General features: G+C 42.6%; 1 protein-coding gene across 3 annotated transcripts; it reads left to right on the top strand.

Moving 5' to 3' along the window:
- NAB1 (NGFI-A binding protein 1) lies at nt 1-25,793 on the top strand. Of its 3 annotated transcripts, none has more exons than XM_080598825.1 (8): nt 1-250; nt 4,820-5,653; nt 11,222-11,355; nt 12,339-12,390; nt 18,084-18,194; nt 20,617-20,758; nt 21,885-22,010; nt 23,101-25,793. In XM_080598825.1, exons 2-8 carry the CDS (start codon nt 4,835-4,837, stop codon nt 23,190-23,192), a joined length of 1,476 nt encoding a protein of 491 aa, XP_080454951.1. In that variant the 5' UTR covers nt 1-250; nt 4,820-4,834; the 3' UTR covers nt 23,193-25,793. The 3 variants fall into 3 exon arrangements, with proteins under 3 accessions (XP_080454951.1, XP_080454950.1, XP_080454949.1); XM_080598824.1 differs by having other exon boundaries at nt 21,885-22,034; nt 23,104-25,793; XM_080598823.1 differs by having other exon boundaries at nt 2-250; nt 21,885-22,034.
- The last annotated feature ends 744 nt before the right edge of the window (nt 25,794-26,537 follow it).

Raw genomic sequence — 26,537 nt, 5'->3', positions numbered from 1 at the left:
CCCCTCCCCTCCCCGTCCCCTCCCCGCCAGCAGGGCGAAGCCGGCGGCGGGCGGCCGCGCCGCGCCCCCCCCCCCGCACCGAGACGGCGACGGGGCCAGGGACGAGGGGGCCGGGGACGAGGGGGCCGTGGCCGGCTCGCCCACCCGATGGGAAAGGAGGAGCCTGCGCGGGGGGGGGCACGGCAGGAACTTCGGCGGGGCTGAGGCTGGCGGCGCCGGGACGGCGGTGGTGGCGGCGGGCAGCCCCCCGGTAGGTAGCGGGGCGGGGGGACGGGGCTGGGGCGGTGCGGGAGCCCCGCCGGGCCCCCCCCGGCCGCAGCGTGGAAGTTGGGTGGCGGGGGTGCTGGGGCACGGCGAGGCGGCTCGGTTGGCGAAGCGCGGCCGGTGCCGCGGCTGCTGCGTGCTTTTTCCTTCCGTGCCCCGCCGCCGGCCCTGGGCAAGCGCTGCGGGAGGGCGGCGAATGTGCAGAGCGGCCGGCGCTGGAATCCGGCCCCGGTTTGTCTGCGGAGACTTTGCAAAACGCCCGGAGTGGTCGAGAGGCGTTATGAAATAATCGCTGTTGCTTAAAACGCAGGAACGCGGCGTTTCGCACTTTTTCCTCGCGTGCGTTCTCCTGGCGGCTCAGGCGCCGCTCACCTGGGGCAGCGTCCGTCTGCGCACACAAACCCGCGGGGTCGCTCCGCTGCCCTGCTTCAAAACCAGCCGCGGAGAGCCAGCGTGCTGCTGGCCGGGTCCTCGCCCCGTGCTTCTAGCCGCCTGCACCCCCATTTCCCATCTCTGTGCCCCTGTACCCACAGCCACCTCCCTGCAGCCCCCCAAAACGGGGAGAAACCGGCAGCTCCCCACCGGCCAAGGCACCGAGCCGGGCTGCTGTCGGAGCATGTCCCCTCGGCGCAAGGAGTTGGTGGCAGCGGCTGCTTGCAGAGAGTTAGGAGCGGCTGCTTGCAGAGAGTTAGGAGCGCTGCCCTGTCCCCGTCGTCTTTTTTTTTTTTTTTTTTCCACTTTCCTCTCTTCCCAGGAGCCGGGTTTGCGGTCAGAGTTCAGGTGGCAGCCAGTGTGTGCAGTGGAGGGAGAGCAGCACAGTGGGGCGACGGGCTCTGGGTGTCAGGGAGGTAACACAGAAAATGAGAAGGCAGGGTCGTGGGCTGCGAAGGCTGAGCGAAGGTCTGACCGGTGATTTCCTGGTTCTGCCAGGGCTGTAGCAGTTTGCAGCCTGAAATGTATTTTAAACAGCCTTTCTGTTATGGGGAATTTCCTAGCTTCTTTGATAGGTCTGTGCATGAAAAATGTAAAGCAACGGGCGCCCTTCCCTGCGTGTTCCCACACCCCTCACTGGCAGGGACGCTCAGCAGCCAAGGGGGAGAAGCAGCAGCTCGGCTGCCACCGCCGCCTTGGTTTACCCTTGCAGACCCTCACATGCTGGCTTCTCCTTCCTGTCGTTTGCCACGAGAGGCTTTGCAGCTGGATATCCCTTAGAAGATCCGCCCGTAAGGTGGCATATCGCAGGGCTTAGCTCCTCAGAGTTTGCCAGAGGACATTACCAGCTTGCTGCTCCCCTGGCAGGTTTGTTTGGGGCTGCCGACGAGGAGGCCCGAGGCTTGCCGAGCAGGCTGTGGACGAGGAGCGTTGCCCGAGGTGCTTTCCCTGGCGAGGAGCATACATGACTCCCGGCCGCCTTCTCGCTTCGTGACCTCTTCACCCGCCTGCCCTTTGTCCCAGCAGCGCTGCCCCTGCTGCGCTCAGGAATGGGAGCAATGGTGAAAAGCGTGACGTTAGGGCTCTTAGAAGCTGTTGTAAGGTCACCTGAGGGACGTGTGGCACTGGGACCTGAGTGGGTGTGCTGAGTCTTGGACGCTACCCGATAGATCCACAGGGCCTGGCAGCAACAGTTGTGCTGCGTATCCTCCAGGTTAGCAGTCCCCTCTCATCCCGGTGCTGGCTCAGCAAACCTTTTCTCTTACCTGTCCTCCTGAGCCCTGCTCCCCAGGTTGACAGGCTTACCTGCTCTGCTGCCTTTGTGGCCTGCGAGCTGGGCTGTGGAGCCTGACAGGAGGCAGGAGTGCCCGAGGAAGCAGCGCAGCTGGCCGCGTGGCGAGGCTGTCCTGGCAGGGAGAGGAGGGGGCCTTTCCGCCTCACGAGCTCCGAGACGCCCGGCATGGCGGCGGGGCGAGCACGGCTGGACACAAGGAGCTCAGCTTAGTGAGAGGAGAAGAGAGGTCAAGAGGGGGAGTGTTCAAAAATGTCTTCTCTGCAGAAATTAGGAGCGATCTTAAATGGAAAAATTGCATGGCCCTCTGAGGAGTTACTGTACTAAATTTGGAAAATGGAGTTGGTCTTCCAAGTGCAAAACAGAGGGATTTCAGTCGTGCTTTTAGTGCAAACCTCAACACAGTCTGAACCGTGGACCCGCTACTGACACCTCCGTAGTACATATTAATCCAGTTTTGTCTGTCAGGAGGAGATTTGTTGGTTAGGAGCCTCGAGGTAAAGACTACTCCTGGGCTATTGCTGCTTCTTTCAGCCCGTGGGCTGGAAAAATTAGCTCCATGCCTTGCCTGGAGCGCTTGGGCTGTGTGTAATTTCCCTGCCACCTTCATCTCGGAATTCAATTTAGTTCTCTGCACAAAGTCCGTTTATGTAGATTTATGTAGATTTGGTGCAAAGATGGATGACTTTCAGGGAAAATGCTGATTCTCGCAGCAGTTGTATAAATAAGTTGATTTGTGGTATTGATGGAAGAGAGTCAACATCGTTTGAAATGGGAGGCTAGGAACAGTTTACTGAAATACCACTAATCCGTAAGCTGTTAGTTTTGTTTGTCTTGTCAAGGTTTGTATGGAAGGGGAGGATTTTTCAAGGAACTTCTTGAGAAGTAATGACAATTTTTAAAATACCGAGTTATGTACCGTTTAAAGGATTACCTTAAGTGATTTGCTTCGTTTTTCTTGTTGCAGCTCACATCTTTGAGTGCAGTACTTAGCTGTTTTTCTGCAATTAACTATTATTTTCTACAGTTCAGCTGTGTTTCTAAAATAAGCATCTCTTCAGTGTTTCCAGTTTCACCCTGAGTTCCCAAGCATACAGTTGATTAGGTCTTGGTCACACCAGCAGCTCCTTGAGGAGGCTGCCCAGATCTCAACAGCTAGCGCTGTTAGTTCTGTTTTACAGATCCCAACGTACAAAGAATGATATGTGCAGCTGTTTTATTTTTCAAGGCTTTTTTCTTTTTTTTTTTTTTTTCCCCTGGAGAGACTGTTTGCATGTATCCTGTTGCTACCGCACGGATCTTTGTAAAGTTTCTATTGGGCTCCTAGTTTTAATTTTTGCTAGTAAAATGTAATCAAAGATTTGATTTTGAACAGGTGTCTGATCTTTCAGATGCCCCCTGAAAGGAATTTAAGTTCTGCTTGTTACATTTGTACATTTATTTTGAGTTGCTAATTGTAAAAAAAAAAAAAGTGTCTGTTGTAAAAATTATTTTTCCCATAGTTCTACTTCTGATTACCAGTCTCACAGTGACCATAAAAATACATTTATTCTTGCATCAGTTTTGTGGTGTGTTTGTTTTGTTTATTTTTTTATGCTTGTTATTAAAACCGTTTCCCCCCCAGTGTGTGCAAATCATGCCATAAGTGCTGATTTTTAGGTTACTACTGTGTTGTTGCTTTTTGAAGAGCAACATGATAGTAGAGTCAGAGTGTTTCTCCGTGTTTCAGTTCTGTTACTTTCACAACCAATATAAATTGCACGCTTGAGGGCTTATTGATTGGATGGTTTAGCTTAATGCTATAATACGGGAAATTAACCGCTTGTAGTTGTGAAAGCCACTGTGTGTGAGAGACCTGAGGACTCTCTGAAGAGTTTCTTATTTGTGGGCTAACTCTGGATAGCATGAGTTTTATGGAAACAGTGTTTTCTGACGTTGAAACTTGTGGAAGTGTTTTTTCTCCAGCCATAAGGGGGGTAGGACTATGCAGCTTGTCTCTTGGGAGCCTTTGGAGCGCGATTGCTGTGTTGCCTACTGCTATTTCATCTTGTAGGGATCAGTGACACACAGGGCTCTGAGCAAATGGAACAGGCAGGTGAATTCAAAGCAATGTTTTTAAACTGTATGTGTTGGAATCCATCACAATTTTTGCTTCCTCTGTGGATGTTGCTGCTGGAATTAAGATCAGCGGAGGCATTAGATCCTTTTTTTTTTTTTTTTAATATAAAATGGTGAAAACTAGAAATTTACTGAAGCAACCTTTTACTGATCTGGCTTCGTTAATTCTCCAGGCTTCTGTGAAGCATCTCTTTCTTCTTTGCTTTCCTCTTGCAGTCCTCCAAATTGCTATGGGGGGGAAATGATTTGAGAATTAAGGAGAATCACAGCTGATGATTTTTTTTTTTCCTTCAGGCGATCAAATATTCAGTAATTCTTCAGATTGTTTTGTGATCATTTTGATCTGAAGATATAAAAAAGAGTGTAGTAGAAGCAGTGAGCAATATTGAATGACATTCTCGGGAACAAACATGAAGTGGGAATGCTGAAAACAAGCTGGCTTCGCGTTTGAATCATCTTCTTTGTAGGTGCATCGCAGCTATCTGCTGATTTGTTTTTTCACAAATGTTTCAGCTAAGTCTCTTGTTTGATAATATATTATCAAAAAAGAGAACTATCACCCGTTTTACCGTTTCCACGTGTGTTTTTGTAATGAGAGAAAAAAAATCTCATCCCTTGAGTTGACAGTCTCAAGGAAGGATGGGGGGTGGGGGGTAATATGTCGGAATGCCAGCATCCTGGTGTTCACCCTCTCTCCGTTTTTACTGTTTGCAGGTTCTGTCATCCGTGATGGCGTCAGCTCTACCCAGAACCCTTGGGGAATTGCAGCTGTATCGAATACTACAAAAAGCAAATCTCTTATTCTACTTCGATGCCTTCATTCAGCAGGGTGGTGATGATGTCCAGCAGCTCTGTGAAGCAGGTGAAGAGGAGTTTTTGGAGATAATGGCTCTCGTAGGCATGGCTAGCAAGCCACTTCATGTTCGAAGGCTGCAGAAAGCTTTGAGGGACTGGGTCACAAACCCTGGTCTTTTTAACCAGCCTCTCACTTCCTTACCGGTCAGCAGCATTCCAATATATAAACTGCCAGAAGGGTCTCCTGCGTGGCTGGGGATATCCTGCAGTAGTTATGAGCGGAACAGCAGTACCAGAGAGCCTCACCTGAAGATCCCAAAATGTGCTGCCACAACTTGTGTGCAAAGCGTGGGTGCGAGCAAATCTGATGTGGTGGGGAACTTATCGCTACAGAGCGGCAGTGAACCGAGACTCTGGCAAGGACACCACACTACAGAGAGCGAACACAGTCTTTCCCCGGCTGACCTTGGCTCTCCAGCTTCACCAAAGGAAAACAGTGAGACCTTGGATGCTGCTGCTGCTCTGTCAGTTGCTGAATGCGTAGAACGTATGGTTCCCTCCCTGCCCAAAAGTGACTTGAGTGAAGTCAAGGAGTTACTGAAAACAAATAAGAAACTGGCAAAGATGATTGGCCATATCTTTGAGATGAGTGATGAGGACCCTCACAAAGAGGAGGAGATCAGGAAGTACAGTGCAATATATGGCAGATTTGACTCAAAAAGAAAGGATGGCAAGCATCTTACCCTCCACGAGGTAAAATCCCTTGAGCGACAGAGGGCTCCCTCTCCTGTTCCTATGCCTTTTTTGAGATGCTGCTTAGAGGGTACACTTCTTGTACGGGCACTTTTCCCTGGGTGATGAGAGCTGCGTGTCTTACAAGGGCTGTAGCTAGCCCTGCCCAGGAATGGAAATCCTGGGTGAAGTAGAAGCCTCCTTTCCTGGGGGCGCGTGTGTGCGTGTATGCACTGATGACTTCAGCTTTGCGTCATCACACTGCTCGGTCCTTGTATGGTCCCTCAGACAGGGTCTGAATGGTTTGGCACTGAAATAGTGAACCAGTATCGCACTGAGCATGTTCCTTGGGTTTCCAAGCATACGGCACCTTTTTAAACCAATCCTGCCTTTACATTCCCTTGCACCTTTGAGGTGGTTTGGAAGTTTAATAGCTAAAATGGATTGTGTCTGGTAACAGGGCTGCCTGGCTTGGTTACTGCACTGCTGTCCTTCCTCACCTCTAGACCCTTCTCTCTAGCTTGTGTGAGGTGAAAAAGGTTCTGCTGATAAGGTCCCTAACCCTGGTGGCGTGGGGTTTTTGTATTTGAATTGGTGTGAAGCTTAATTATACAACCCGTGGCACTTCTTTTCGGGGGACACAGGCCAGCCAAGTGAAGTTCAGGTGATAAGAGTTGTGAGGAGGAAGGGGAAGGACTGTCACCAGTATTGAGGGGTGACTAATATGCAGGTTTGCCCTTCAATACCTGCATACCATCTGCTCCTTCCTGTCCTTAAAAGACTGTGCAGGCCTCCTTCACTTCTGTCCTGGCTTTCTCGAGGCTCACGCTGCATGTGTTGTAACGCCATAGGTGTGTCTGTGTTGGGAATAGTTCCCTAGTGCCAAAGTACAGTACAAGAGAACAAACATTAAGTCAAAGCAGTGCCAAAACACTGTTGATACGAGTGCTGCATCAGCATTTTCACGGTTAACAGTGATTGCAAAATTTCAGTTGGATTTAAAATTTGGCATGTAAAACTGAGTTCCCAAAAGGGAAGGCAGTGTTTATGTTACAGGAGTGCCAAAAAAGCTGTACTGGCTTTAGCCTTTTTTCACTTCAAAAAGAAGTTTTTTAGGTGTGTTAACTGTAGTGTAAAACTAAGTTGTCTTTATGCTTCTGAGTAGAAGGGTAGGAGGAAACAACTTTTTTTTACATTTTTGCTTCTGTATTTACACTCATAAGGCAATTGCATATCACGAGCAGTGACTTCACAAGGACTTGAGCAAACTGGGGAGACACTTCCAAGGGAAGTTGCCAGTAGTGAGCTCCGTTTATGTCACACGCTTTTAGTTGTGCAGCTTCCATTTGCGTGCTTTGTGGCTCTGTGCGGCTACGTGTATAACCTATGAATTCACCCAGTGTGCAGGAACAAACGTAGCCTTTCTCCCCTGCCCTTGCAGAAGTAAGTCTCTCCTGTAAGAGAACATGTGGCTGACGAGGTGGAGGCAGGGTTTGAAAGGCTTAATTGTGTAGGTGCCCTGTGTATGTTGCCGCAGCCGGGGCGGGAGAGAAGGATTCTCCTCACTTGGGGATGGCGGCAGGCGAGGCCTACAGCGCAGCGTGTGCGGCTCTGTGCTTTTTCCATCTCCCTCTGGGATGGTGGCTGCAGAAATACCGTGCAGTCTGGGCAGACAGTTTGCTGGCATGCAGCAACGTAATACGAGGTGGGTGCTGGGGCAGCGCTCGCCTCAGGCGAGCCGGGCCCTGGGGTGGCTCTGCGAAGCCGGAGGAGTGAACAGTGGGGCTTGGGAGAGCAAAGAGCTGGAAGGAAGGGGGGCCGCTCTGCTCTGTGACTTTGTTTTAGTGCTGCTCTGCAGATCTTTACTACATCACTGTAAAATCATGTTTAAAAATGGAATGAGAGCATGGTTTAGCTTTGGGAAATATTTCTATCACTATTATGACTAAGGGCACAGGATCAAAGGAGTATGTGGTTGACTTATGCCTCACTTACGCATGTGGGGCCTCGCTGAACTTGATGGGAACTGCACACATGCAAACAAGAGGAATTTGCTCACAATTGGTTTGCTGTTTGTTTAAAGAGGCTGGATTTCACAAAGTTTTATCTTGAACAATTTTCTCTCCATTTCCACTTTAAAGCAGAAAATACAGAAATACTACATGATCATTGAGACTTTTTTTTTTGTTTAAAATTTGGTTAACCAGAGTTTATCTCTTGTGAAATCAATTTCAATGGATTTTTATATTCAATGGCTTAAACAATTTGCTGCTCAGCAGGCAGGACCGTGAACGACCAGGGAGGTAAGTTTCTGCTCATCCAGATACTGTTTCTGCACATGTTAATACATTCAATACATTCCAAGGCCGTCACTCTGCCTCACAGTTCAAGGTTTCTCTGCAGCTGGCAATGAGCAGCTGAATAAACCTCTCTGTGAATTTAAAAAGCATAAGTAGTAGATGGCTTCTTAAGGTAGAGATCAGGGCACCTCTGACCCCTCAGGCGGGGTGGAGTTGTGTGCAAACTTGCCTCAAACTTCATGCAAAATTAGCGGTGAATTATTGAGAATATTCTCTGTTAAGTGTGAACACTGCAGTGTCTCAAAGGGCTTGAGCAGCCATTACAGGCCAGTGAGAACTGGAGATACTGAGCTGTTCTGAAAGTGCGTGCTATTGGTAGGAGTATCTGTGTAAGGCACTTATCCAGACTAAATCTGATTAAAAATATATACAGATTTGAAACAAGGAGGTTCCAAAACTAATAAATGTACAGTCCTTAATCCATCCCATTGTCTTGGTATTACACACCTTTTCAGTCAGGGAGAGCAATTCATGTTTAAAGTTGGACTGGAGGAGGGATGAGTATGAGACGTGCCCTTGAACTCAGTGACTCTTGCATGTTTGAGTCAGATTTGTTATTTGCGTATTAATATTTCAGTGCTTGTCTAGGTGCCTATAAAACTGAAAAAATCCTGTTTAATAGTTTGAGAAACAGGAGTAAGAAATGCAAATGATAAATTTTGTCTAACTTGTTGTCTTCCCTTTTCCCTTGTTGACTCACCAAAACAGTAGGACTTGATATTTAATTATGTGTTTCTAGTTAGGGGGGGAAATTTATGAACCCCATCAGATGAGAATATACCCATCCCTCTCTGTAGAGCCTGTACGGTTACGTACTGCTCTGTCATCAAGGCTTCCAGCATACAGAATCATTATTTTTAGGCATACAGCACTTTCTCACTGCAGTATTATGCCTCCTGAAAAGGCAGGAAGCCATGATGCACTTCAGTAAGTCTGGATGTGACCTGAAAGAAGAAAGCAGGAAAAACAAACAAACATTTGGCTTTTCTCCTGTGTTTAGGATAAATAGCATTTGTCTACAAGTACCCAAAGCATTTCAGCCCTTTCAGCTCTTTGCAACCTTTCAACGCTTTATTGAGGGATTAAAAAATACTTTGAATTATTTTGTAAACATTAGCAATGTTATTCATCCTGGGCAAAGTAATACCTATCACTCTGACCAAAATTATTGCTGGCTTTGATTGATAATCCTTTCCATAGGTGTTGTATTAATCATTTATTTTTGTATTTTTTTCTCCGTCTTTCTGAAAAGACAGACATTATAGAACAGCTGTTCCTCTCAAATGGGTAGTGGTTTATTTTAGCATTTTGTATTGTAGGAACGTAATGACCTAGAGATGTTTCACAAGTTAAACCTTAACTTCCCACCCTTGTACATCTGATCTCCATCAGATTTTTTTGTCTGTACAGAGACTAAAGGATCAGGCAACATACCTAGCTTGCCTGTTAAAGACACGTTTTCAGCCTGCTTAGCATTCAGGTATCGCAGGAAATGTCCTAATCAGATCAGATGCTTTTCTGCTAAAGATGGTGAAAAAATGCTTACGAAGTATTAAGAACAGCAGTTTCTTGTGAGGTGCTACTGGGCGCTGGCTGCTGAGAGAATCGCAGCTCTCCTGAAACGTAATTTTGCTTTTCAACCTCCCTGGAGAACAAGTGTTGTGTTAGACAAAATTTCTCATTTGGGTGACATCAAGACCTCTGCCCAAGGACAGTTTGAGGGCTGTTCACCTCATGGGACAGCTTCGGTCTTTAAGGGATGGAGCGTGCAGTAGTTCAGGTGAGTTGCTGGCCTCAGATCTACTTCACAAGTAATGCTCTGTCGTGTGTTAGTAGGAGTGAGCTTCCCAGCCTTCTTGCCAGGAGGCAGTGTTGATCTGCAGCCCCGCTGGTCTGTCCTCGGCTTCACCTCCTTCTGCTCGCATGGAAGGAGGCGGTAAGGACGGCGTTCTTGGTGTTGATGGCATTGGAGGCCGCCTGTGTGCGCTGCTGCCCGTCTTCAGCCACGTACGCCCGCGCGCTGACCTGCCGTTGTTTTGTGCTGCCAGCTCTGCCAGATCGAGGGTTGGCAATGGCACGGCTTAGTCGGCGTGAATATGCTGACTGTGCTGTGGAAAACCTCGCTGCTTTTTAATATTCACTAGTCTGAGACAGATACAGAACGTTTTGTTGGCGGTAGCAGCAAAGCTTAGGCTGAGCTCGTTTGCGAGAAGCCAAGCCCATGCGAAGCAGCTTTGTTCCCAAAAAGAAAGAAGATTTGAGTGCACTTCGGAACAAGTACCTGCAGCGTTATTTTGACCTCTTGCTGTTAGGCCTAATTACAAGTGCTGGCTGCTCTTCAGCCGAGGAAGAAGTGAAAATGTCTCTTCAGCTCCTGTTTACTGTGGGAGGAACAGGGAATCTCTTCTCCAGCATCTCAGTTTTGATTTCTCTCGTTACGTTAATTCTGTTGTTTGTCCTTAGCATTGATCGTTTGCTTTTCAGACAGCAGTATTATAAAGCTGGTATAATTCATGATGATATCACCACTTCCTATAGGCTTCTGAAGAGCATTGTGAAACCATTTTGAGCCTTAACTTCAGGCTTTTTTTTTTTTTCCTCTTTATGAAACTATTGCCAGCAGCAGAGACACTAGAAATGTGTCCCAGCAGGCTCGGGAAAACATCCTTGAAACAAGTTACATTTGATTCATGTCTGAAGATAGTCTTCACAAACATGAGGGTGAGAAACATAGCTAAAAAAAGTTTAATCGTTTCTTAAACCATCACCTTCTACAGAATTTATGCTGTATTCACCAGGGAAAGCCATCTGTACCCACACTGTCAGATTTTTTTTTTCAAGTCCTGGGCATATTGCAGTTATAAAAATAGTATTCCCTGTAAACCAGGCTTTGGGATCCAAACACTGTGAACGTTCAGAGCTACTGTTTTATACTGAGATTTAATTAATGCTGGGTTGAGGCACAAGCAGGGCACATTGAGAGTGTCTTACAATGATGTTTTACTTGAAGGGACTTTAAATGCACCAGCTACATTTGTGTCTTTTCTCAGAGGCTTACCTGTGTTATTAAGGATATAAAAAAGTCGAAGAAACCCATCGGGGTGTACTATACAGTTACAAGTAATTTTACTTGGCATTGAAATCTTTCATTATTTCAGAAGAAGGGTACTTCTACAAATGTAATGGGTGAAAGTATACAAAATCATGAATCTCTGTGTTTAATTTCCAGCTGACAGTTAATGAAGCAGCCGCTCAGCTGTGTGTGAAAGATAATGCATTGTTGACCAGGAGAGATGAACTCTTCGCACTAGCTCGGCAAATCTCTCGAGAAGTTACATACAAGTATACTTACAGGACCACCAAGTAAGGTTTTAATTAACTCGAAGGACCTTTACTTAATCAATTTCACAGCATTTCTTTTGAAGCACAAGAGATGCTTTCTTCTTGCTCTCTAGCTAGCAAAGTGCTCTTCTGAGGAGGTTAATAAAATACTATTTAAGTCATGAAGCTTTCAAACTGCTAAGATTTAGCTGTCTTGAATTACCTTTTAGTTGTTCTCTAGTTTTCCAGATTTTTGCAACGATAGCGCAGGTGGAGAGGCATCTGAGAGGCTAGCATTTCAAGTATTTGAGGCAATTGTAGGCTTAATGTAAATTGGCAGAGTAGTCAAAGCTTCCTAATGTATCTTTTTTTTTAATTTTTTTTGAATATATACTGATTGGGTTTGCTAGTTTCCAGAGAATGGATAAGGTCATAGGGGGAGTAGCTTACAAACCTGCTTAAAAGAACTGGAGCTGAGTCTTAATTTCAGTTGTTAATGTTCTGTTAAATGAACTGCTGTTATGAAAAAGTAACAAAGGCTTAATAGCATTTGAGTACAATTAAAAATGAAGTTTTCATCATATTTATTATTTTTAGATACTTTATATTGCTTTCAAATTTTAACTGATATTTATTGCAATGGCCTCTCAAAATACATATTCATAACACTTCTGGGGGCTTCTCGTGGTTTTCTTTAGCTCTCAGTTCTTCCATGCTGATTATATGTAAATACACATCCATTCTGGGTAGTCAAAGGCGCTTCTCTATTTCTGTGTGCTCAAGCAGATTTCCTTTCTGTTCGGAAGAAGAGTGCATGGGTCTTTTGACACTTCTGAAAACAACACAAGGCACTTGTATTCTTCTCCTGTATACTTGAGTGACTTTTACTGCCAAGTCCAAGTGAATTGGAGGCTTTTTCTGAGCATCTCGTTGGTTCTTGCTCTTTTTTCTGTTTCTTGACCATTTCTCATGAGTATTTCTGGTGATCGGGGTTAATTTGATAGCGTGTGTGTCTTGTCTTCTAGATCTAAATGCGGAGAACGGGATGAACTGTCACCAAAGAGAATCAAGATAGAGGTACAGTATTGAGACTCCTATATTTTAACCTATGTGTGCTAAAACTGACTTCTGTTTTGAAGGGATCTGTCAAAGGAAGTTTGTCAGAAAAACATTTGACAGACAGTTGATGGGTGTGAGAGAGAGGGTGAGATCCATTGCCAGAGTCTCTGAAAATGTAAATGCTTGTTGGAGGAACCTGTAGGAGCAGGGGTAAAGAGTAGGATCTGCTTTATGGTGAAGTTGCTCTCAGTGTTGTGCACTGTGCGTGTAGGAGGGGAAGGAATGGGACTGATTGATTTCCTGTGGTGGAATAAACGCGAGCACTATAGGAAATGTCTTCCCATAAGGCCTCTCGCTTTCAAGTCGGTGTGAGGTGGGGTGTTGTTTTTTCTTTTGTTTGTTGTTTTTGTGTTTTTGGTTGTTTTTAAAGTTTCTTGGGTCAGCTTTTTATCTTGTTTAGAATCCAAAGTTCTGGATAAGGATTGATTGGGGGAATATTAGCTAGCTCTGACTGTGCTATGAATTCTAGAACTGACAATATTAAAAAGTCAAAAGCTAACAAAAAGCTGTATACATCAACACACATGGTTATGCCAAGAGTTATTAATTTACTGGTTTTTGTAATTACTTTTGTGCCAAAAGCACAACAAGCATGTATATGTGGCTAATATATACACCTGCACAAGATTTTGCTTATGGAAATGGGTGTTCTACTGGGAGTTTCATGTTGAGAGTGCAGGGTCAGCATATATGTAGTCTACCTTTTTGTTGAGTTGCCACTACTGAAAAGTAAATAGGAGTCACTTATTTAAACAAACAAATTGTCGTAAATATGTATACCTGTGTAACTCATGAAAGTAGCAGATCTTCCCCTTTTATTTATTTTTTAAACAAATTACTGTTTCGCTTTTAATTACTGTTTCACTTTTAGGTGGATGTCTAATTCATTTATAGCGTTGTGGGGATTTTACTGTGCTGTTTGCTCCAAAAGGTGCAGATTAAATGTACGTTAGAATGTGAGATGGGCCTGAGCTGGAATTCATGTCACGCAAATACGTGATATTCTTTAGCTGTAGAGGGGAGCTTTATAGTATGTGGAATGTGGATGTGTTTCTCATACGTAACTTGATCTGTGGTAAATGATGCACCAAATGCAAGCCTTTCATTTTTTCAGCAGTGCGGTGCTTTGTTACCTGTACAAGGGCTTTTCCTGTGTGGCAAACCCCAGTGAGAACAGTTAGTTTTGAAAAGGCAGTTATGAATAGGTATATAGACGGGTTCATATTTTCTTTGTGATTTTTTTTATAGTTCCACAAGCCTGTGTACAGTTGTAGTTTGAGTTTATGCAATACTAAATATGTGTGTGCGTTGAGGGTTTACTCATAGCTTTGAAAATAATTCTGTAAGGCCATTTTTACTCGTGTTGGGTTGTGCTTTGACCTATGCTTGCTCTTCAGCCCTTAAGAAAGATCAGGTAAAAGCTTTGTTCAATGATTTTATCCACCTTCACACCATTATCAGCCTTGACCAATACATTGCAAGTTGGTTCCTCGATTCTCCCTTCTTTTGTCCAGTCTAGTCTTAATTGGCAAGAGCTGGTTGGGACCTGCTACTCCTTGCTTCACATAGTACTTCACAGACAATTAGCTTTCAGCAGCAGAAAGCCTGTCTTCATTCACTGATAATTGATGATGAGCAAGTATCTAAAATGACACACTGTAAGGGAGGTGCTTTTTTCCACGGGATCTTCATTGAAAGAAGGAATTAAAAGCCTGAACAATATGGTCTGAAACTTCTTTTTTGGGAAGGAGAGGGGGCAGGCAGAAAGATTAGGACAACTTTAGGGGACATACATTCTCTTATTTTCTGGATGGTGAAATCTTAACAGTCTGAAAGGCCTGCTTTCTCTAGACGCTGTTTTAGTTGAGTAATTTTGAGAATGGATGTTTAATTCTATCTAAAATTGCCAGTCATATTTTAAAAAGCATATGAAAATTTAATTGTATGAATGACTATTTCAGGAATAAGACTGTCTCCAAAATAAGAAATTGTAAATGAAATTATCTTTCATATGATAGCATAGTATTATTAACTATGAAATGACTGCTGTCATCAACGTAAATGCCTCTTTCCTCTTTCTTCTGAACTCCCAAAAGTAAATTGTTACTTTGGTGCATAACAATTCTGAGGTACACTGCAAATCACGGTTTTCTTCAAAGAGAGAAAAGAAAAAAGAGAGGCAGTATTACTCAGAAGATGATTCTTGTATCTGATGGTTTGTGTTCTTAAGGGTTGCATTCTGGAAAAAAGTTTTTTTTTGGTAGTAGCATGCCTGGGGATTTTTTTATTTTTTTTAGGAAGGTGGAGGTAAAATGAAAATAGTAGTAAGTGCTGCAGATTTTTCCTTCTGTTCTGGATAAGTAGTCCTTATCCTGTTTTTAAAGTTGTAGTGCTTCAATGTGGCTTGATTAGCTTGCTGTCATGCTAATACCCTTATGCAGAGATCAGAACGCAGGTGACTTGTAACTAGCTCTGGCTTTTCTTTTTTTTTTCATTTTATTTTCCTTTTCTTTTTTTTTTTGTGAAGGTCGTTTTGCATTTCTGTTATAAGGCCAAACTCAGTATTTTGATGTGCCATTTCTTTGCCCATTAGTCATTAATATCTCTTTACAGGGATGTTAATGTCTCTGTGGTCTAAAATACTAGCTTGGATTTGGAAAGATTTCATACCCTGCTTGAATACTGTAAAAAGTTACTTAGAAAAGATTAGTTAATTTCCTGAAATGTAATAATACTTCACACAAACACACACACAAAAAAATCTCTGGAGAGACTCTGAAGGTCATACTTGGGCAGAGCTGGCAGGGCTGTGTGTGCAAGCCTAAACATTGCTGGGTTACAGCCACCATTGTAAATTTATCCTCTTCATGAATATGAAACTCACACAAGCATACAGAGAAACAATATGCCATGAATTACATCAAATTACCTGTAAAAGCCTTTCTCTTCCCCTGTGTGCTCTCCCCCTCTTATTCGTAGAGTGGGTGGGCAAGCTGTGGGAGTGAAGTGTACAGAGGAGAAGGGAAAAAAAAAATTCCAGGCAAATGAGAGACTAAAGGTGCCGAGGGAGTGAAAAAAGGAATGGAATCAATTGGGCTTTGGAACCAGATTCTTTAAAATAACAACAACAACATAAAAAAAGGTTGGGAGGGGTGCATTTCCTAAGTCTGCCCTGGACAAAGAGCAGAATAGATGAATAGGGATGGAAACAGCATTTCCCCTTCCAAAGCAAGGATCTCTTTTTACATAGGTGTAGTGGGACAGGGACACCCCTTATTTTGTCATCTTGCCTGACTCACTACCAGCACCGCTCAGAGCAATGAGATGAGCTGTTGCAGCAGTAGCTTAGAAAGCACAGTAAGTCACAGGTATGTTACCCAGTAGGCACAGAGGGAGAGGCCGTCATCACTGCTGCTTTGTGTTGTGATTGACGAGGTTCCTCTTCCAGATACACTACTAACAGGCGAGGGAGCAGGGCCACGGAGAGTTGAACGCATCCTTGGTGTCCGTGGCATGAAGGAGTTGTTCTGTGTGTCAGCGTCGCCCTTCAGCTGAACAGGACGAGAAGGAGAGCTGGCAAAAGCTGGTTATACAATGCTCGGTGGGAACTGGGGGGCACGGGCTGGAAGACAGGAGCGGAGGCTGTGAGGAAACATCTTCCCTTGGTGGGAAGCACAGGTAGCGGGGGAGAGAGAAGAGGCCCACCTCCACCGTTGCTGAGACAGTTGAAAAGAAAATCAGCGCGAGTGTGGGATTTCTGTGTTTTTCACGAAAACAGCAAAAGCAGTCGAGTCTACTGTTTGCATAGGAAAAATGTCATTAGAGGGAGCAAAAAAGCACATGTGGGACTGAGAACATCTGCTGTATGAAGCAGCTTGAAAAACAACTGAGCAGCAGCAGAGGAAAACAGAAAGCGCCGCGTGCAGCAGGCCGCTCCCGGGTGGAGAGGGAAGAGGAGCAGCAAGACCAAGTTGGTGCAAAGCAGGTCATCGCCTAGCACGACCTGTTCCTCGTCATCAAGGCGGTGGGAATGAGATCAACCGGCAACAGAGAGGGAAGATCTCCAAGGTGTGGGGATCCAGAGTTGCGTTGTCATCAAAGAATGAGGTGGAGGAGTGACGGGTGACAGTCGTGGCAGCAGGCTTCGAGGCCTACTTTTAGGAAACAGCCTTTGGTTTTGTACTGGCGTGTGATCACAGATGCGTTATAAAGAACCGTGTTCCGATCTGTTGCAAAAATAGGATCCTGAGCGATACGTTTTTGTGTATTCGCTTTTTCATCTGCCTACACACAGTCATTTTTCCTCTCCCAAACAATTCCAGGCCTAACTATGAAAATGGTCAGCGCTCATGGAAATGCACTGCGAAGTCTTTCTTGTAGAGGATGAGGTTTTGTTGCAATTTACCTGGTTATGAAATTTTACATACTTATCATGTTTGTTTTTCCCCGAGGGAATATGTTGGGTGGATAAAAACCATACGCAGTCATTCAGACGGATTTATTTATTTTTTTCCCTGAAGCATGAAAAAATTAACTTTATTGGCATTACATCGTGCTGAGGGTCTCACCGCCACTGTGCAGGGCAGCGTGCAGCCTGCCAGCTGCGTAGTCCTTGCAGTCTTTCCCCTGTGATTTTTCTGAAAGATTGAGTTTCTTGTTCTTGGATGGTAACCTATTTGTTTGGCTATTGTCAAAAGTGCTTTTACTTGCATGCATGTGCCTCCAGAATCCAAAAGGAAAATCTACATAATTTGGCATGCTTTTGATACTTGGGTCTACAGATCCTCACAAATGTCACGTCTTTCAGGTTTGGGTCTATTTTAAGACCTCTAGCATCCTTTCCCATTTTAACACAGTCACCTATATTCTGCTTTTGTAAATGTTTATGGATGTTCCTCTGTTTTACATGAGCTTTCCTTATAACGCCAAGCAAGATAAATTTCTCATCCTGAACCATTGCTCCGATGATTAATTTATTGTAATGGAGTCTGGCAGGCTTTCACAAGAACTTCATTTGCTTTATTTGTACATATGCAAGCTGCAGAAGAGATTTGCATGTTATAACTGTTTGAGACTGAAAGAACTCTTGAATTGTTATTTCCCATAGCATATAAGATCTTTGCTACTCTGCTTCTAAAACTATTTCGTTTTATAAGACTAGGGTAGTTTTTGTGTGAAGTATGTTGAATTTGGGGAGGCTTCCCTCATTTTCTCAAGGTTAGTATATGCAGCTGCTGTGCCTTAGTCTTGACTACATATAAATTTGATTTCTTAATCTTCAAAGCAGCTATATGTAAAGAGTGACAGAAACAGTGGACCTAAATTTGCCTGGCAAAGCTTGATGTAGACTAGTATAATGTCAGTGACAACAATAGGATTCACCTGAAAGTGTGAGAGATGAGATATAATTGTCTGGGTATGCCATGTTAGATATGGCCCTCACTGTAGAGGGGCTGTGTATGTTTTAGACAAAAACTTAAATGAAATGGGCAGTACAAATATGTAAACTCCAGTCCAGAATTCTCACAGATGTTCAGGAATGTTGCTTGTTTTGTTTTGTTTTCTTCTTGGGTATAGAGAGAGACAGGGTGCAGAAAAAAACAATAATATATTATTCTTCTTGGTGTTTGGTTTCTTCTTATGCTTAATAGGATGGTTATCCTGACTTCCAGGACTCAGTCCAAACACTCTATCAGCCAGACAAAATGCCACTTGCTTTGGCTAAAGGAAAGAGTGAAGACTCAGCAGCTCTTAACTCCCAGGTAAACCAACTACACAACACCGTGAATAATACGGGCCGTGTCTTTGTACATTGATTTTGATGCATTGCTTTGATGACTAAAGCAATTACCTTCAATTTTCAAAGGCTACCTAGCTTAGCTGTGATTGCATCACTTTTAATTTGGGTTTGCCTTCTGAAACTGTTCTGACACGGTGCTACAGCTTTAACCTTGTTCGCTCCAAGGAGGTAAGATCTAGCATGGAAGGCTTGAAAATACACGATTCCTGTTGGAGCAAGTAGAGTACTATTGGTACAACTTGTGCTGTTTTACTTGTGTTATTAGCTATAAATGGAAAGTTCAAGTTGTTGAGCCTAGAGGAATAAATAGAGAAGGGGAACTTGGAGTCCTCAGTTCTGACGTTTCTTTTTAAGAGGCAATGGCACTATATTTAGGAAATAGTGAACCTCTGGATCTGAGAGGATAAATTGCCTTTGTAAATAACATTCAGCCTGATAGAAGTACAATGTTTTTGAGTATCTGGAAGGCATTCAATAAACAAAGACAGGTTTCCGATTCTTTGTCTTTTCTGTAGCGTATCCTGGCCTTGAGGTAAAATACACATCTCCTACTGCCTATTGTTTCTAAGGAGGCATTTCATGTTAAATTGCAACAAATTTATTTGGTATAACTGATTTGGGCAAATGTAATCACAAAACTTTCACATAAGATTACATTTGGGAGCTAGGCTCCTGTTTCCTGGGACCAGGTATGTTAGCCTGGCTTCCACATTCTTCGGTTGCAAAGCAGTGTATGGGCATGCAAATTCTGTTCGTTGTGCTGCATCAAAAATCAGCTATGCTATGTGTTCTGATGTCACATAATTGGTAAACAAACTTGGTTTTTAGAAGTTTATTTTCATCTTTTATATGCTTTCAAGTTTTCATTGGTTGGCGCTGCGTAACTACTGCAGGTGCATTTGAGTTTAAAACAAACCTCTTTTCCACTGTTAAGTGGAATTTGTTTTAAGCTCAAATGTATCTGCAGCTCTCTGGGTTTTCCCCATCGTTGCAATTTAAAATACTTCCTGCTCTTTTTATTCGAATTAAGCAACAAAGATTACGTGAGTGAGAACTTAAATGTTTCATTCCTTTAAAAATGGCTTAACCATTCAAAAGTAGCAACAGCACTGACAGAATAGCAAAACTATAGCACAATTGAATGTAAACTATTTGAAAATAGGTTTTTTTATCCTACCTCCCAAGACCAAGCTTGAGCTCTCAGTGTTCTTCTGCAGAACCTGACGACCTCTAAGTCAGAGTAAGTAAATATTGGTTGTGTCATTACCCTGCTGTCGGGGTCACCGCTGTGCTGCAGAAACTCAGCTTCTGCTGGTCTGTTACGCTGTCACTGTATTTAAGTGTTGAACTGTGCAGAGGAAGCAGACTTTCATGGGAAGTCAGGCTTTCATCATCTACCAGGAAAAGTTAAGTGCTCTTCAAAATGCCATTACTTCTTTTTAATAAGCATCTGTACTAGTTGAAACAATTACGGAATTACCTAGAAGAGAAGTGAAATCCCTCCTATTGATCCTAGGTGTTAATTTTGTACTTTTTCTGTTCTTATGTTCATTGGTGCTCTTCTAAATCAACTTTTTTTGGCTTGTAATTTTCCTTTTTTTTTTTTGCAAGATGCTTATTTACATTCTCAAGAACAAGATTATATTGAAAGTTAGAATTCTCCTGGCATTAAATTCAATGACAAACATTCAGACGCCATTTCCTCCCACGTTGCACTGCATTGTTTAATTTCACTCTCTAGAGGTGTATAGGTCTTGTTCTTCTTCTAGACAGACATTTCACACCTTTATCCCCCACAAACATACTGTCATCCTACACTTTCAGAATGGCAGATTTTTAAGCTTGTGTAGTGCTGTTTCTTAAAATAAAGATTCCAAGATGTCTAGTGAAATCTTGGCATAAGTTTTTAGCAGATGTTGCCATCACTCTTGGAATACTTTGTGAAGACGTGTATTTGAGCAGAGCTAAGCTGGATAATTAAGACATTATTTTTTGCTTTTATTGAGATTCTCTTCACGTAACCCGCAGTCCTAAAGTGCAGAAAGTGTGTTTTTGATGTGTTTTCTAAGAACAGAATTTAGCATTGCTTTTTTTTTTGTGTGGATGAATTACAGCAACTTGCATTTCAAGTATTCCTGAGTGACTCAGATATACAGTATGAAAATCTTTATGGGTGCAAAAATATTTTGTTTGCTTGATAGTTTTTGAAGAAACTGTAAAGCACACATCTGTACATATGAGTCAACAAAAAAACTGTATCTAGGCTGTTAGTCTTATCATCTGATACTGCTTTTTCCCTGTGTTTTGACTCACTATATATATGTATTTAAAGAGGCGTTTTTTGTGTTTTTTTTATTTATTTTATTTTTGTGCTTTATTTGCAGTCTGAAAAGGTAATGGCAAAACAGATGGAGTTTCTTTGCAGCCAGGCTGGATTAGAGAGACGTCTTTCCACAGGATGTTACAGACAAAACTCAGAAGAGCACAGCCCCAATGGCATGTCATTAGATAACATTGATGGACAAGGTATAGTAGCTTCCAGGCATGGTCTTGCTGCCAGCAAATGCATTTGATATTATGCAACCTTCGTCAGTGGTGCTATTTATCTAGTACAGTACAGCAAAAACAGAACACCGAGCACTGAATGGACAAGACAAGATCTCTGCCCTCAAGTGCTTACAGTCTAAATAACGCAATCAGATGTGCAGTCGTATTCTGCTGTGTTACTGGGCAGACTGCTTTCCCTACGGATAACATAGGGAGGGAAGAAAGTGTAGGGTGCACTGCTGTTAGTGAGGGCAGAACTTGGCTCTAGGTCTCTCCTAAGTTTTGAAAACAGAGCAGAACGTTGCAGGTCACTTGTGTTCTTGCTTTGTGGAGATTAAAGGTAAGGCTGATAATGTAGTTGGTACTTCTTTTTGTTTACCTGTGTGCAGTCTAGGAACAATGCTTGAGGAGTTGGCTATGTAAATTGCTCAGAAGTAAGCAGATTCTAATAATGTGCTTAGGAGCTTGCTGTTCTTCAGAAAGCTCAATTTTTTGGTTATCTATTTGATTTACCAACTGCCTATTCCCTAGCTTGCATTAATTTTAGGAATGTTCCATTTGATTGCTTTCTGTTTGGATGTTGTGAAATGAGAGAAAATGTTAAACATGGACAAGAAATATTGCAGAAGGCTTTTTTTTTAAGAGCTTGTTTTTTTAAGGATGGAAAAGAAGCAGTAAAAGGAAAAACTAAGGGAGCCAATACAAATAAGCATTAGAACATAGGTTTTCATCTGTGTATATCGGTCAAGCAAAGCAGCACTCAAATACCCAGAAAGAAATAGGTGTGTGGATCCAGCTCCTCAGATGGTACAAATTTCTTTATATGTTGTGCAGTGGGAGAGGGATTTTTGGGGATCTCAATGGGCTTTTGGGGCAGAATAAGAGAGTTTTGTATGGATTGGTGCCCCTTTCTAGCAATGCCTGTGGAATAGTCTGTATAGCACCATATTTATATAGCCCTTGTTTTGCTACAAATGTTCCTAGGCAGCTGATATTTAAGATGAACTTTTGGTGATAGAATTAGTATTCATTTAAGTCTCTACTTGATTTTTAATATCACTTTTTTTTTTTATTCCATCCATGTTTCACTGCGAACCACTTACAGGTGAGAGACCGCTGAATCTCCGAATGTCAAATCTTCCCAGTAGACAGTTGCAGCACATTTCACTTGATGGAGAGCAGCATGTTGGAAAACCTCTGTGCAGCGAACTGATCCGGCTTTACCCTGGTGGTGAGGCAAAGTCCCAGTCCTCGGGTTAGTGCCGTCCCTTGTAAATGAATCAGCTTTTTAGAAAAGCTTTGATGAAGTGCTTAATACAGTGAGTGAGGAAGGTAGCTCAGTCTGACATGCTTTGTGTGTAACCTTTTAACTAAGGCTTTGGACAAAACCTCAAGAGTGGTGTTACTTGTTAATCTAGAAACAGATTGAATATTATTTGGGATAAACTTGGAGTTGGATACAGTAACTAGATTAAGATAAGCAAGTTCTGGCATGTGTCTGTCCTCAGAGAGGTATTGACCCAAACTCCAACTGTTATTACATTGCTGCTATTGCAATGCAGTTTGGTTGTAACAAGGCTTCAGTCTGTATAAAGGAATCACATTATAAACTTGCTTTTTATAAAAAGATTTTCTAACCTGGCTTATAAGGACCTAGCGCTGTTTCTGTACTCTGTACCACATCATGCCACGTGTGCCTTGAACTAGGTTTCCCATTCACTGAGTTCTGCTTGCTGTTTCTCTTATTTCCCTTTGGCTTTGGGAAAAACTAATTTGAAGTTTGATAGAAGATGGCACAAGTCCTTTGTACAGTGTATTTGGACGGTTTCAGTTTCGCGGTTGGCTCACTGAGATAAAGTGAGGAATTCTTGAGACTCACAACTGTGGGAAAAATAACAAAATTCCATCTGAGTTTGGAAGGTGCAATAGGAAGGAGGTTATTGAAAGATGAGAAGAATCTTGCATCTTCTGTTCTGGAGTATCGAAATCTTAGGTCAGCTTTTGTGCAGTTTGGCTGTCCCAGTCCCAGGAATCATTCACCAGGCAGAATTTCCCTTTCAAATTGCTAGTGAAGAGTGCATCTGCACTAAGCCCTGCTCCTGGGGAGAATTTAAGTAAATCTGTGGTGATTACTCTGTCATCACTGTAATGTAACCAAGGTTATAGCCCAAGTGGGTTAAAGCCCACAAGGAAGAGGCAGGATTTATTTATTGCTTCAACTTTCAGTATCTGTAAAATTCATGGACTTTTTTTTGAAGTAAGAACGTAATATGTGTTTTCAAGCAGTACTTTTAACCTCTCTCTTTCTCTTATTCTCGCAGAAGGCCTTGGTATTCTAAAGGATTTTCCTCACTCGGCTTTTAACAACATAGAAAGGAAGGTCATAAAAACAGAACCTGAAGACACAAGATAGTCATCCTGCTCTGGAAACCAGTGTCATAATAAGGAATGAAACTTCATAAGAGAAAAAAACAAAACAGCCTTAATAACCAGTGTTGCCTCATTCAAATAAGAGATTTCAATAGCCAAAGCCTAAGAACTGGTACAGTAATCTGTGGAAACAGAAAAGCAAGAGACACTGCAAACTAAAACAGTAATACAGGTGGATAAACATTCCTGTTAAAATGGTTTTATAACGTGGAAAGATTCACAAATTAATATTGTGGGTCTACATTATTTAAGAATGTATTATGTATTTGTATAACTTATCAAAGTAAATCTAGATGTCGGGACGTGTATAGAGTCCAGTAGATGTGGCTACAGTTCATTTTACTTGAAATTTCAATGTCTACTTTAAGTGTACCTAGCGTAGATATGGTTGTTAAACATTTGAATTAAAAATCCTTGGAGAAGTAGGAATGCGAACCTCGTGACACAATTAACAGCAAGTTTGCAACAATATTTGTAGAAAAAAGGAAAATGCATAAAATATTTCATGGTTTAAAATGTTATGTGGATATAGCATTTAATAGACCTAGACCCGGATTCTGTATTATAGCGGACTTACTTGACACTTACTATTGTTACATCACTTTTAATGGTTTCAGCAGCCTTTGTGTAACACACTTATAGTACAATAGCTATCTACAGTTCAGGAATGTAGAAAATGCCAAATAGAGTATGGAAGAGTCCATATTATTGGCTCCCAGTTCGTTGTGAACAACTGCGGTTTGATATACTGTACAATTACTGAAGTCTCAGCTGGTAGGAAACCCAAGAGACAACGTAGCATGGACAGGGTTGCAAAAATTGTGATTCAGACCATTGTAACTTTTTGGACTTCTCTGTGGATCTTTAAAAAAAATAATAATAATACTAAAATGCATCCTAGGTGTGGCAAAACTGAAATATGATGCAGGATTTATGCATCAGTGTAAAAGGTTGCACCTCATATCCAGAAACCATAAGATCTTTTGGAGGAGAGAGACAAGGGGTTACATCTTCATATGTGACTCCTTATTAAGTGCTGTCCAGCCCACATGATTCTATGAATATACCGTATACTGCATACAGTATGCCAATACGTTTCTTTATATATGTGTTTAATTAACATCTGTATTCTTTATTTATTTGACAGTTTTTATTTTTTGTACATTTTCACTTTTTCAGATGTCATTTTATCTACAGAAAAACAGTTGGCTTGTAACTTTGGGATTTACCATGCTGTGTTCGTGTACATCCATTTTTCCTCCGTGCACCTCCTACAATAAGGGTTGCTTTCCTGCAGTCGAGTAGTTATATGCCTTAGTTTCTGAATACAGTTTTTGCCTACAGTGCTTTCTGGAGGGGAGAAGGAGGGCTGAAGAAAGTAAGTTACCATGCAGTGGGTAAAATTCCATGTTCAGGTGTGCACTTCATGTCTGCAGTTCGCTCTGTGTCATAGGTATGTGTTAATAATTCAGTCACAGTCTATGTTGTACTGAAGTGATCAGCAAAATGTGAGCTGAAATGTCTTCACTGCAGTCTCTTATCACTGTAAACATATCTAATTATTTTATCACTTTTGATTTGTGGAACAAAGCTTTATAGTAGAAACACCAGTAAACAACTTTTTATACTATTAAAATGTTTGTTTTTTTAAAAAAAAATGTTTCTTGAACTGTATGGTACTGTTTCACTTACTGAAGTATCTTACTTCAAGTGATGGAGTTTGCAGCTTTGCTGTTAGAAATAAGAGATTGAATGTGTAGTTATATTTCCTCTTTCCTGTTGTGTGAGCTAGTTAATATGGATAAGATATTTCTTCAGTTTGTAATGTTAGCTGGTGCACTGGTTAGTATCTGAGTAGTTTTCATGAGATGTGTATGGAATTGTTAAAGGACAGCTTAAGGTTTGAACTGTACAGCTTGAGTAATAGAATGTATCGAGCAACAAGACTAGAGAGATGCAGGAAACGTTCTCTTTTTTCAACATCTCAACAGTTGTGCATGGATCACAGAAGAAGCTTTTAAGCTTGCTGGTCTTTTCAGTTGAAGTGAGAGGAAGGAAAAAGAACTTGCTAAGCAGCACGCTGTTTCAGTTGAGTCCAGAATTTATTTTGTAAACACTAATGTATTAAATTTGCTATAAATTAAAGTATATAACAGTTATATTTTCGAGTTGTAAATACAGTACTTTGTGTCACAACCAGCTGGTTATCTCCAGAATGATATTTCAGTTTATAGTCCAACAGACCATTTCAGTCTCAGTTAGCTGGAAGCAATTTTTTACTGGTTTGCAGCTCTATGATTTTTTTTTTCACCCTGAGAGAGGAGGGGAGGAGGAGGGTTAATACATTCCAAGATTGCACATAAGTTTGGTAATAGCATATATTCAAGCGTTGGTTTTTCCATGACAAAGGTCTTGGTGGACTGCAACTTCGGCTAGTCTCTGGTGAAGGTTCACCTTCATCTGCTCATGGAAGGGTTGCTAGATTCAGGGTGCTCTGGATCAAAGGCCAGCCCTGCAAATTATGCCTGTTCTTATTCACATGTTTATATTGTTGCTTACCAAATAAAAGTCACCGTGAGAACTCTTTAGTTTCCCCAGGGTTTTTTCTTCCTTTTTTTTTCCTTTCTGTTTTCTAAAGGGAGGTAATTTTCTTGGGACAGGGGAGGAGGGAGCATCTTGAAGTGCAGCTCTCGCTGGCAGAAGGCTTTTCCTGCTCTTGTGGTTGAATCCTTGATTATGGGTAGCCTTGTTACGTGCAGAGCCTGCAGGGCTTTAGAGGGCCAAGGCAAATAGTGAGGAAACGAAATCCAGAAAGGATCTGCAGCAATGGCAGACTCACTTGATGCCACTTCCTGCACTCTTGCTTGTATATGGCAGTGTATTTGTTGGAGAACAGTGATTGTATGGGAAGTGGGGTATAAAAAGAGAATAGAAGCAGGTCAGAGATGAGATGAAAAATATCAAAGAGAAGGGTGGTGGTGGTGTTGGGGAATCCGAGTTGCTGGGATGGCATAGAAGTCAGGTGTGATTCGAAGCAGGGAGGCGAATCCGCTCAACCTACTGGGTTCAGAGTAGGGCGCAATCCTTTGTGCCTTCTCCCAGCCCAACAAAGAGGGAATTAAATGTGGGAAATCAAAACAAATAGTTTAATGTTGCTGTTTTTTTTATCTGCACTTGCAGTGTGATCTTGCCCTGTGCTGGAAAAGGAAGAAGGAGAAGGAAGGAGCTAGGCACGACTGTCTTAAATGTGCTAGGGTGGGTCACAATAAGCTGTGAGCTATTGGTGATGTTCTGGACTGCACACAAAATCAGAAAATGTTTAGTTTTT

This window comes from Anser brachyrhynchus (genome assembly GCF_964034855.1).
Source record: "Anser brachyrhynchus genome assembly, chromosome: 7".
Classification (NCBI taxonomy): Eukaryota; Metazoa; Chordata; class Aves; order Anseriformes; family Anatidae; genus Anser; species Anser brachyrhynchus.
The sequence above is the reverse complement of the archived record's forward strand: the minus strand, read 5'-3'. Positions and strand labels throughout refer to the sequence as shown.

Coding starts and splice junctions, on each gene's coding strand:
- NAB1 (XM_080598823.1), top strand. CDS start 4,835: ATGGCGTCAGCTCTACCCAGAACCCTTGGGGAATTGCAGCTGTATCGA. Junction 5,654..11,221: donor AGCATCTTACCCTCCACGAG/GTAAAATCCCTT, acceptor TTTAATTTCCAG/CTGACAGTTAATGAAGCAGC. Junction 11,356..12,338: donor TATACTTACAGGACCACCAA/GTAAGGTTTTAA, acceptor CTTGTCTTCTAG/ATCTAAATGCGGAGAACGGG.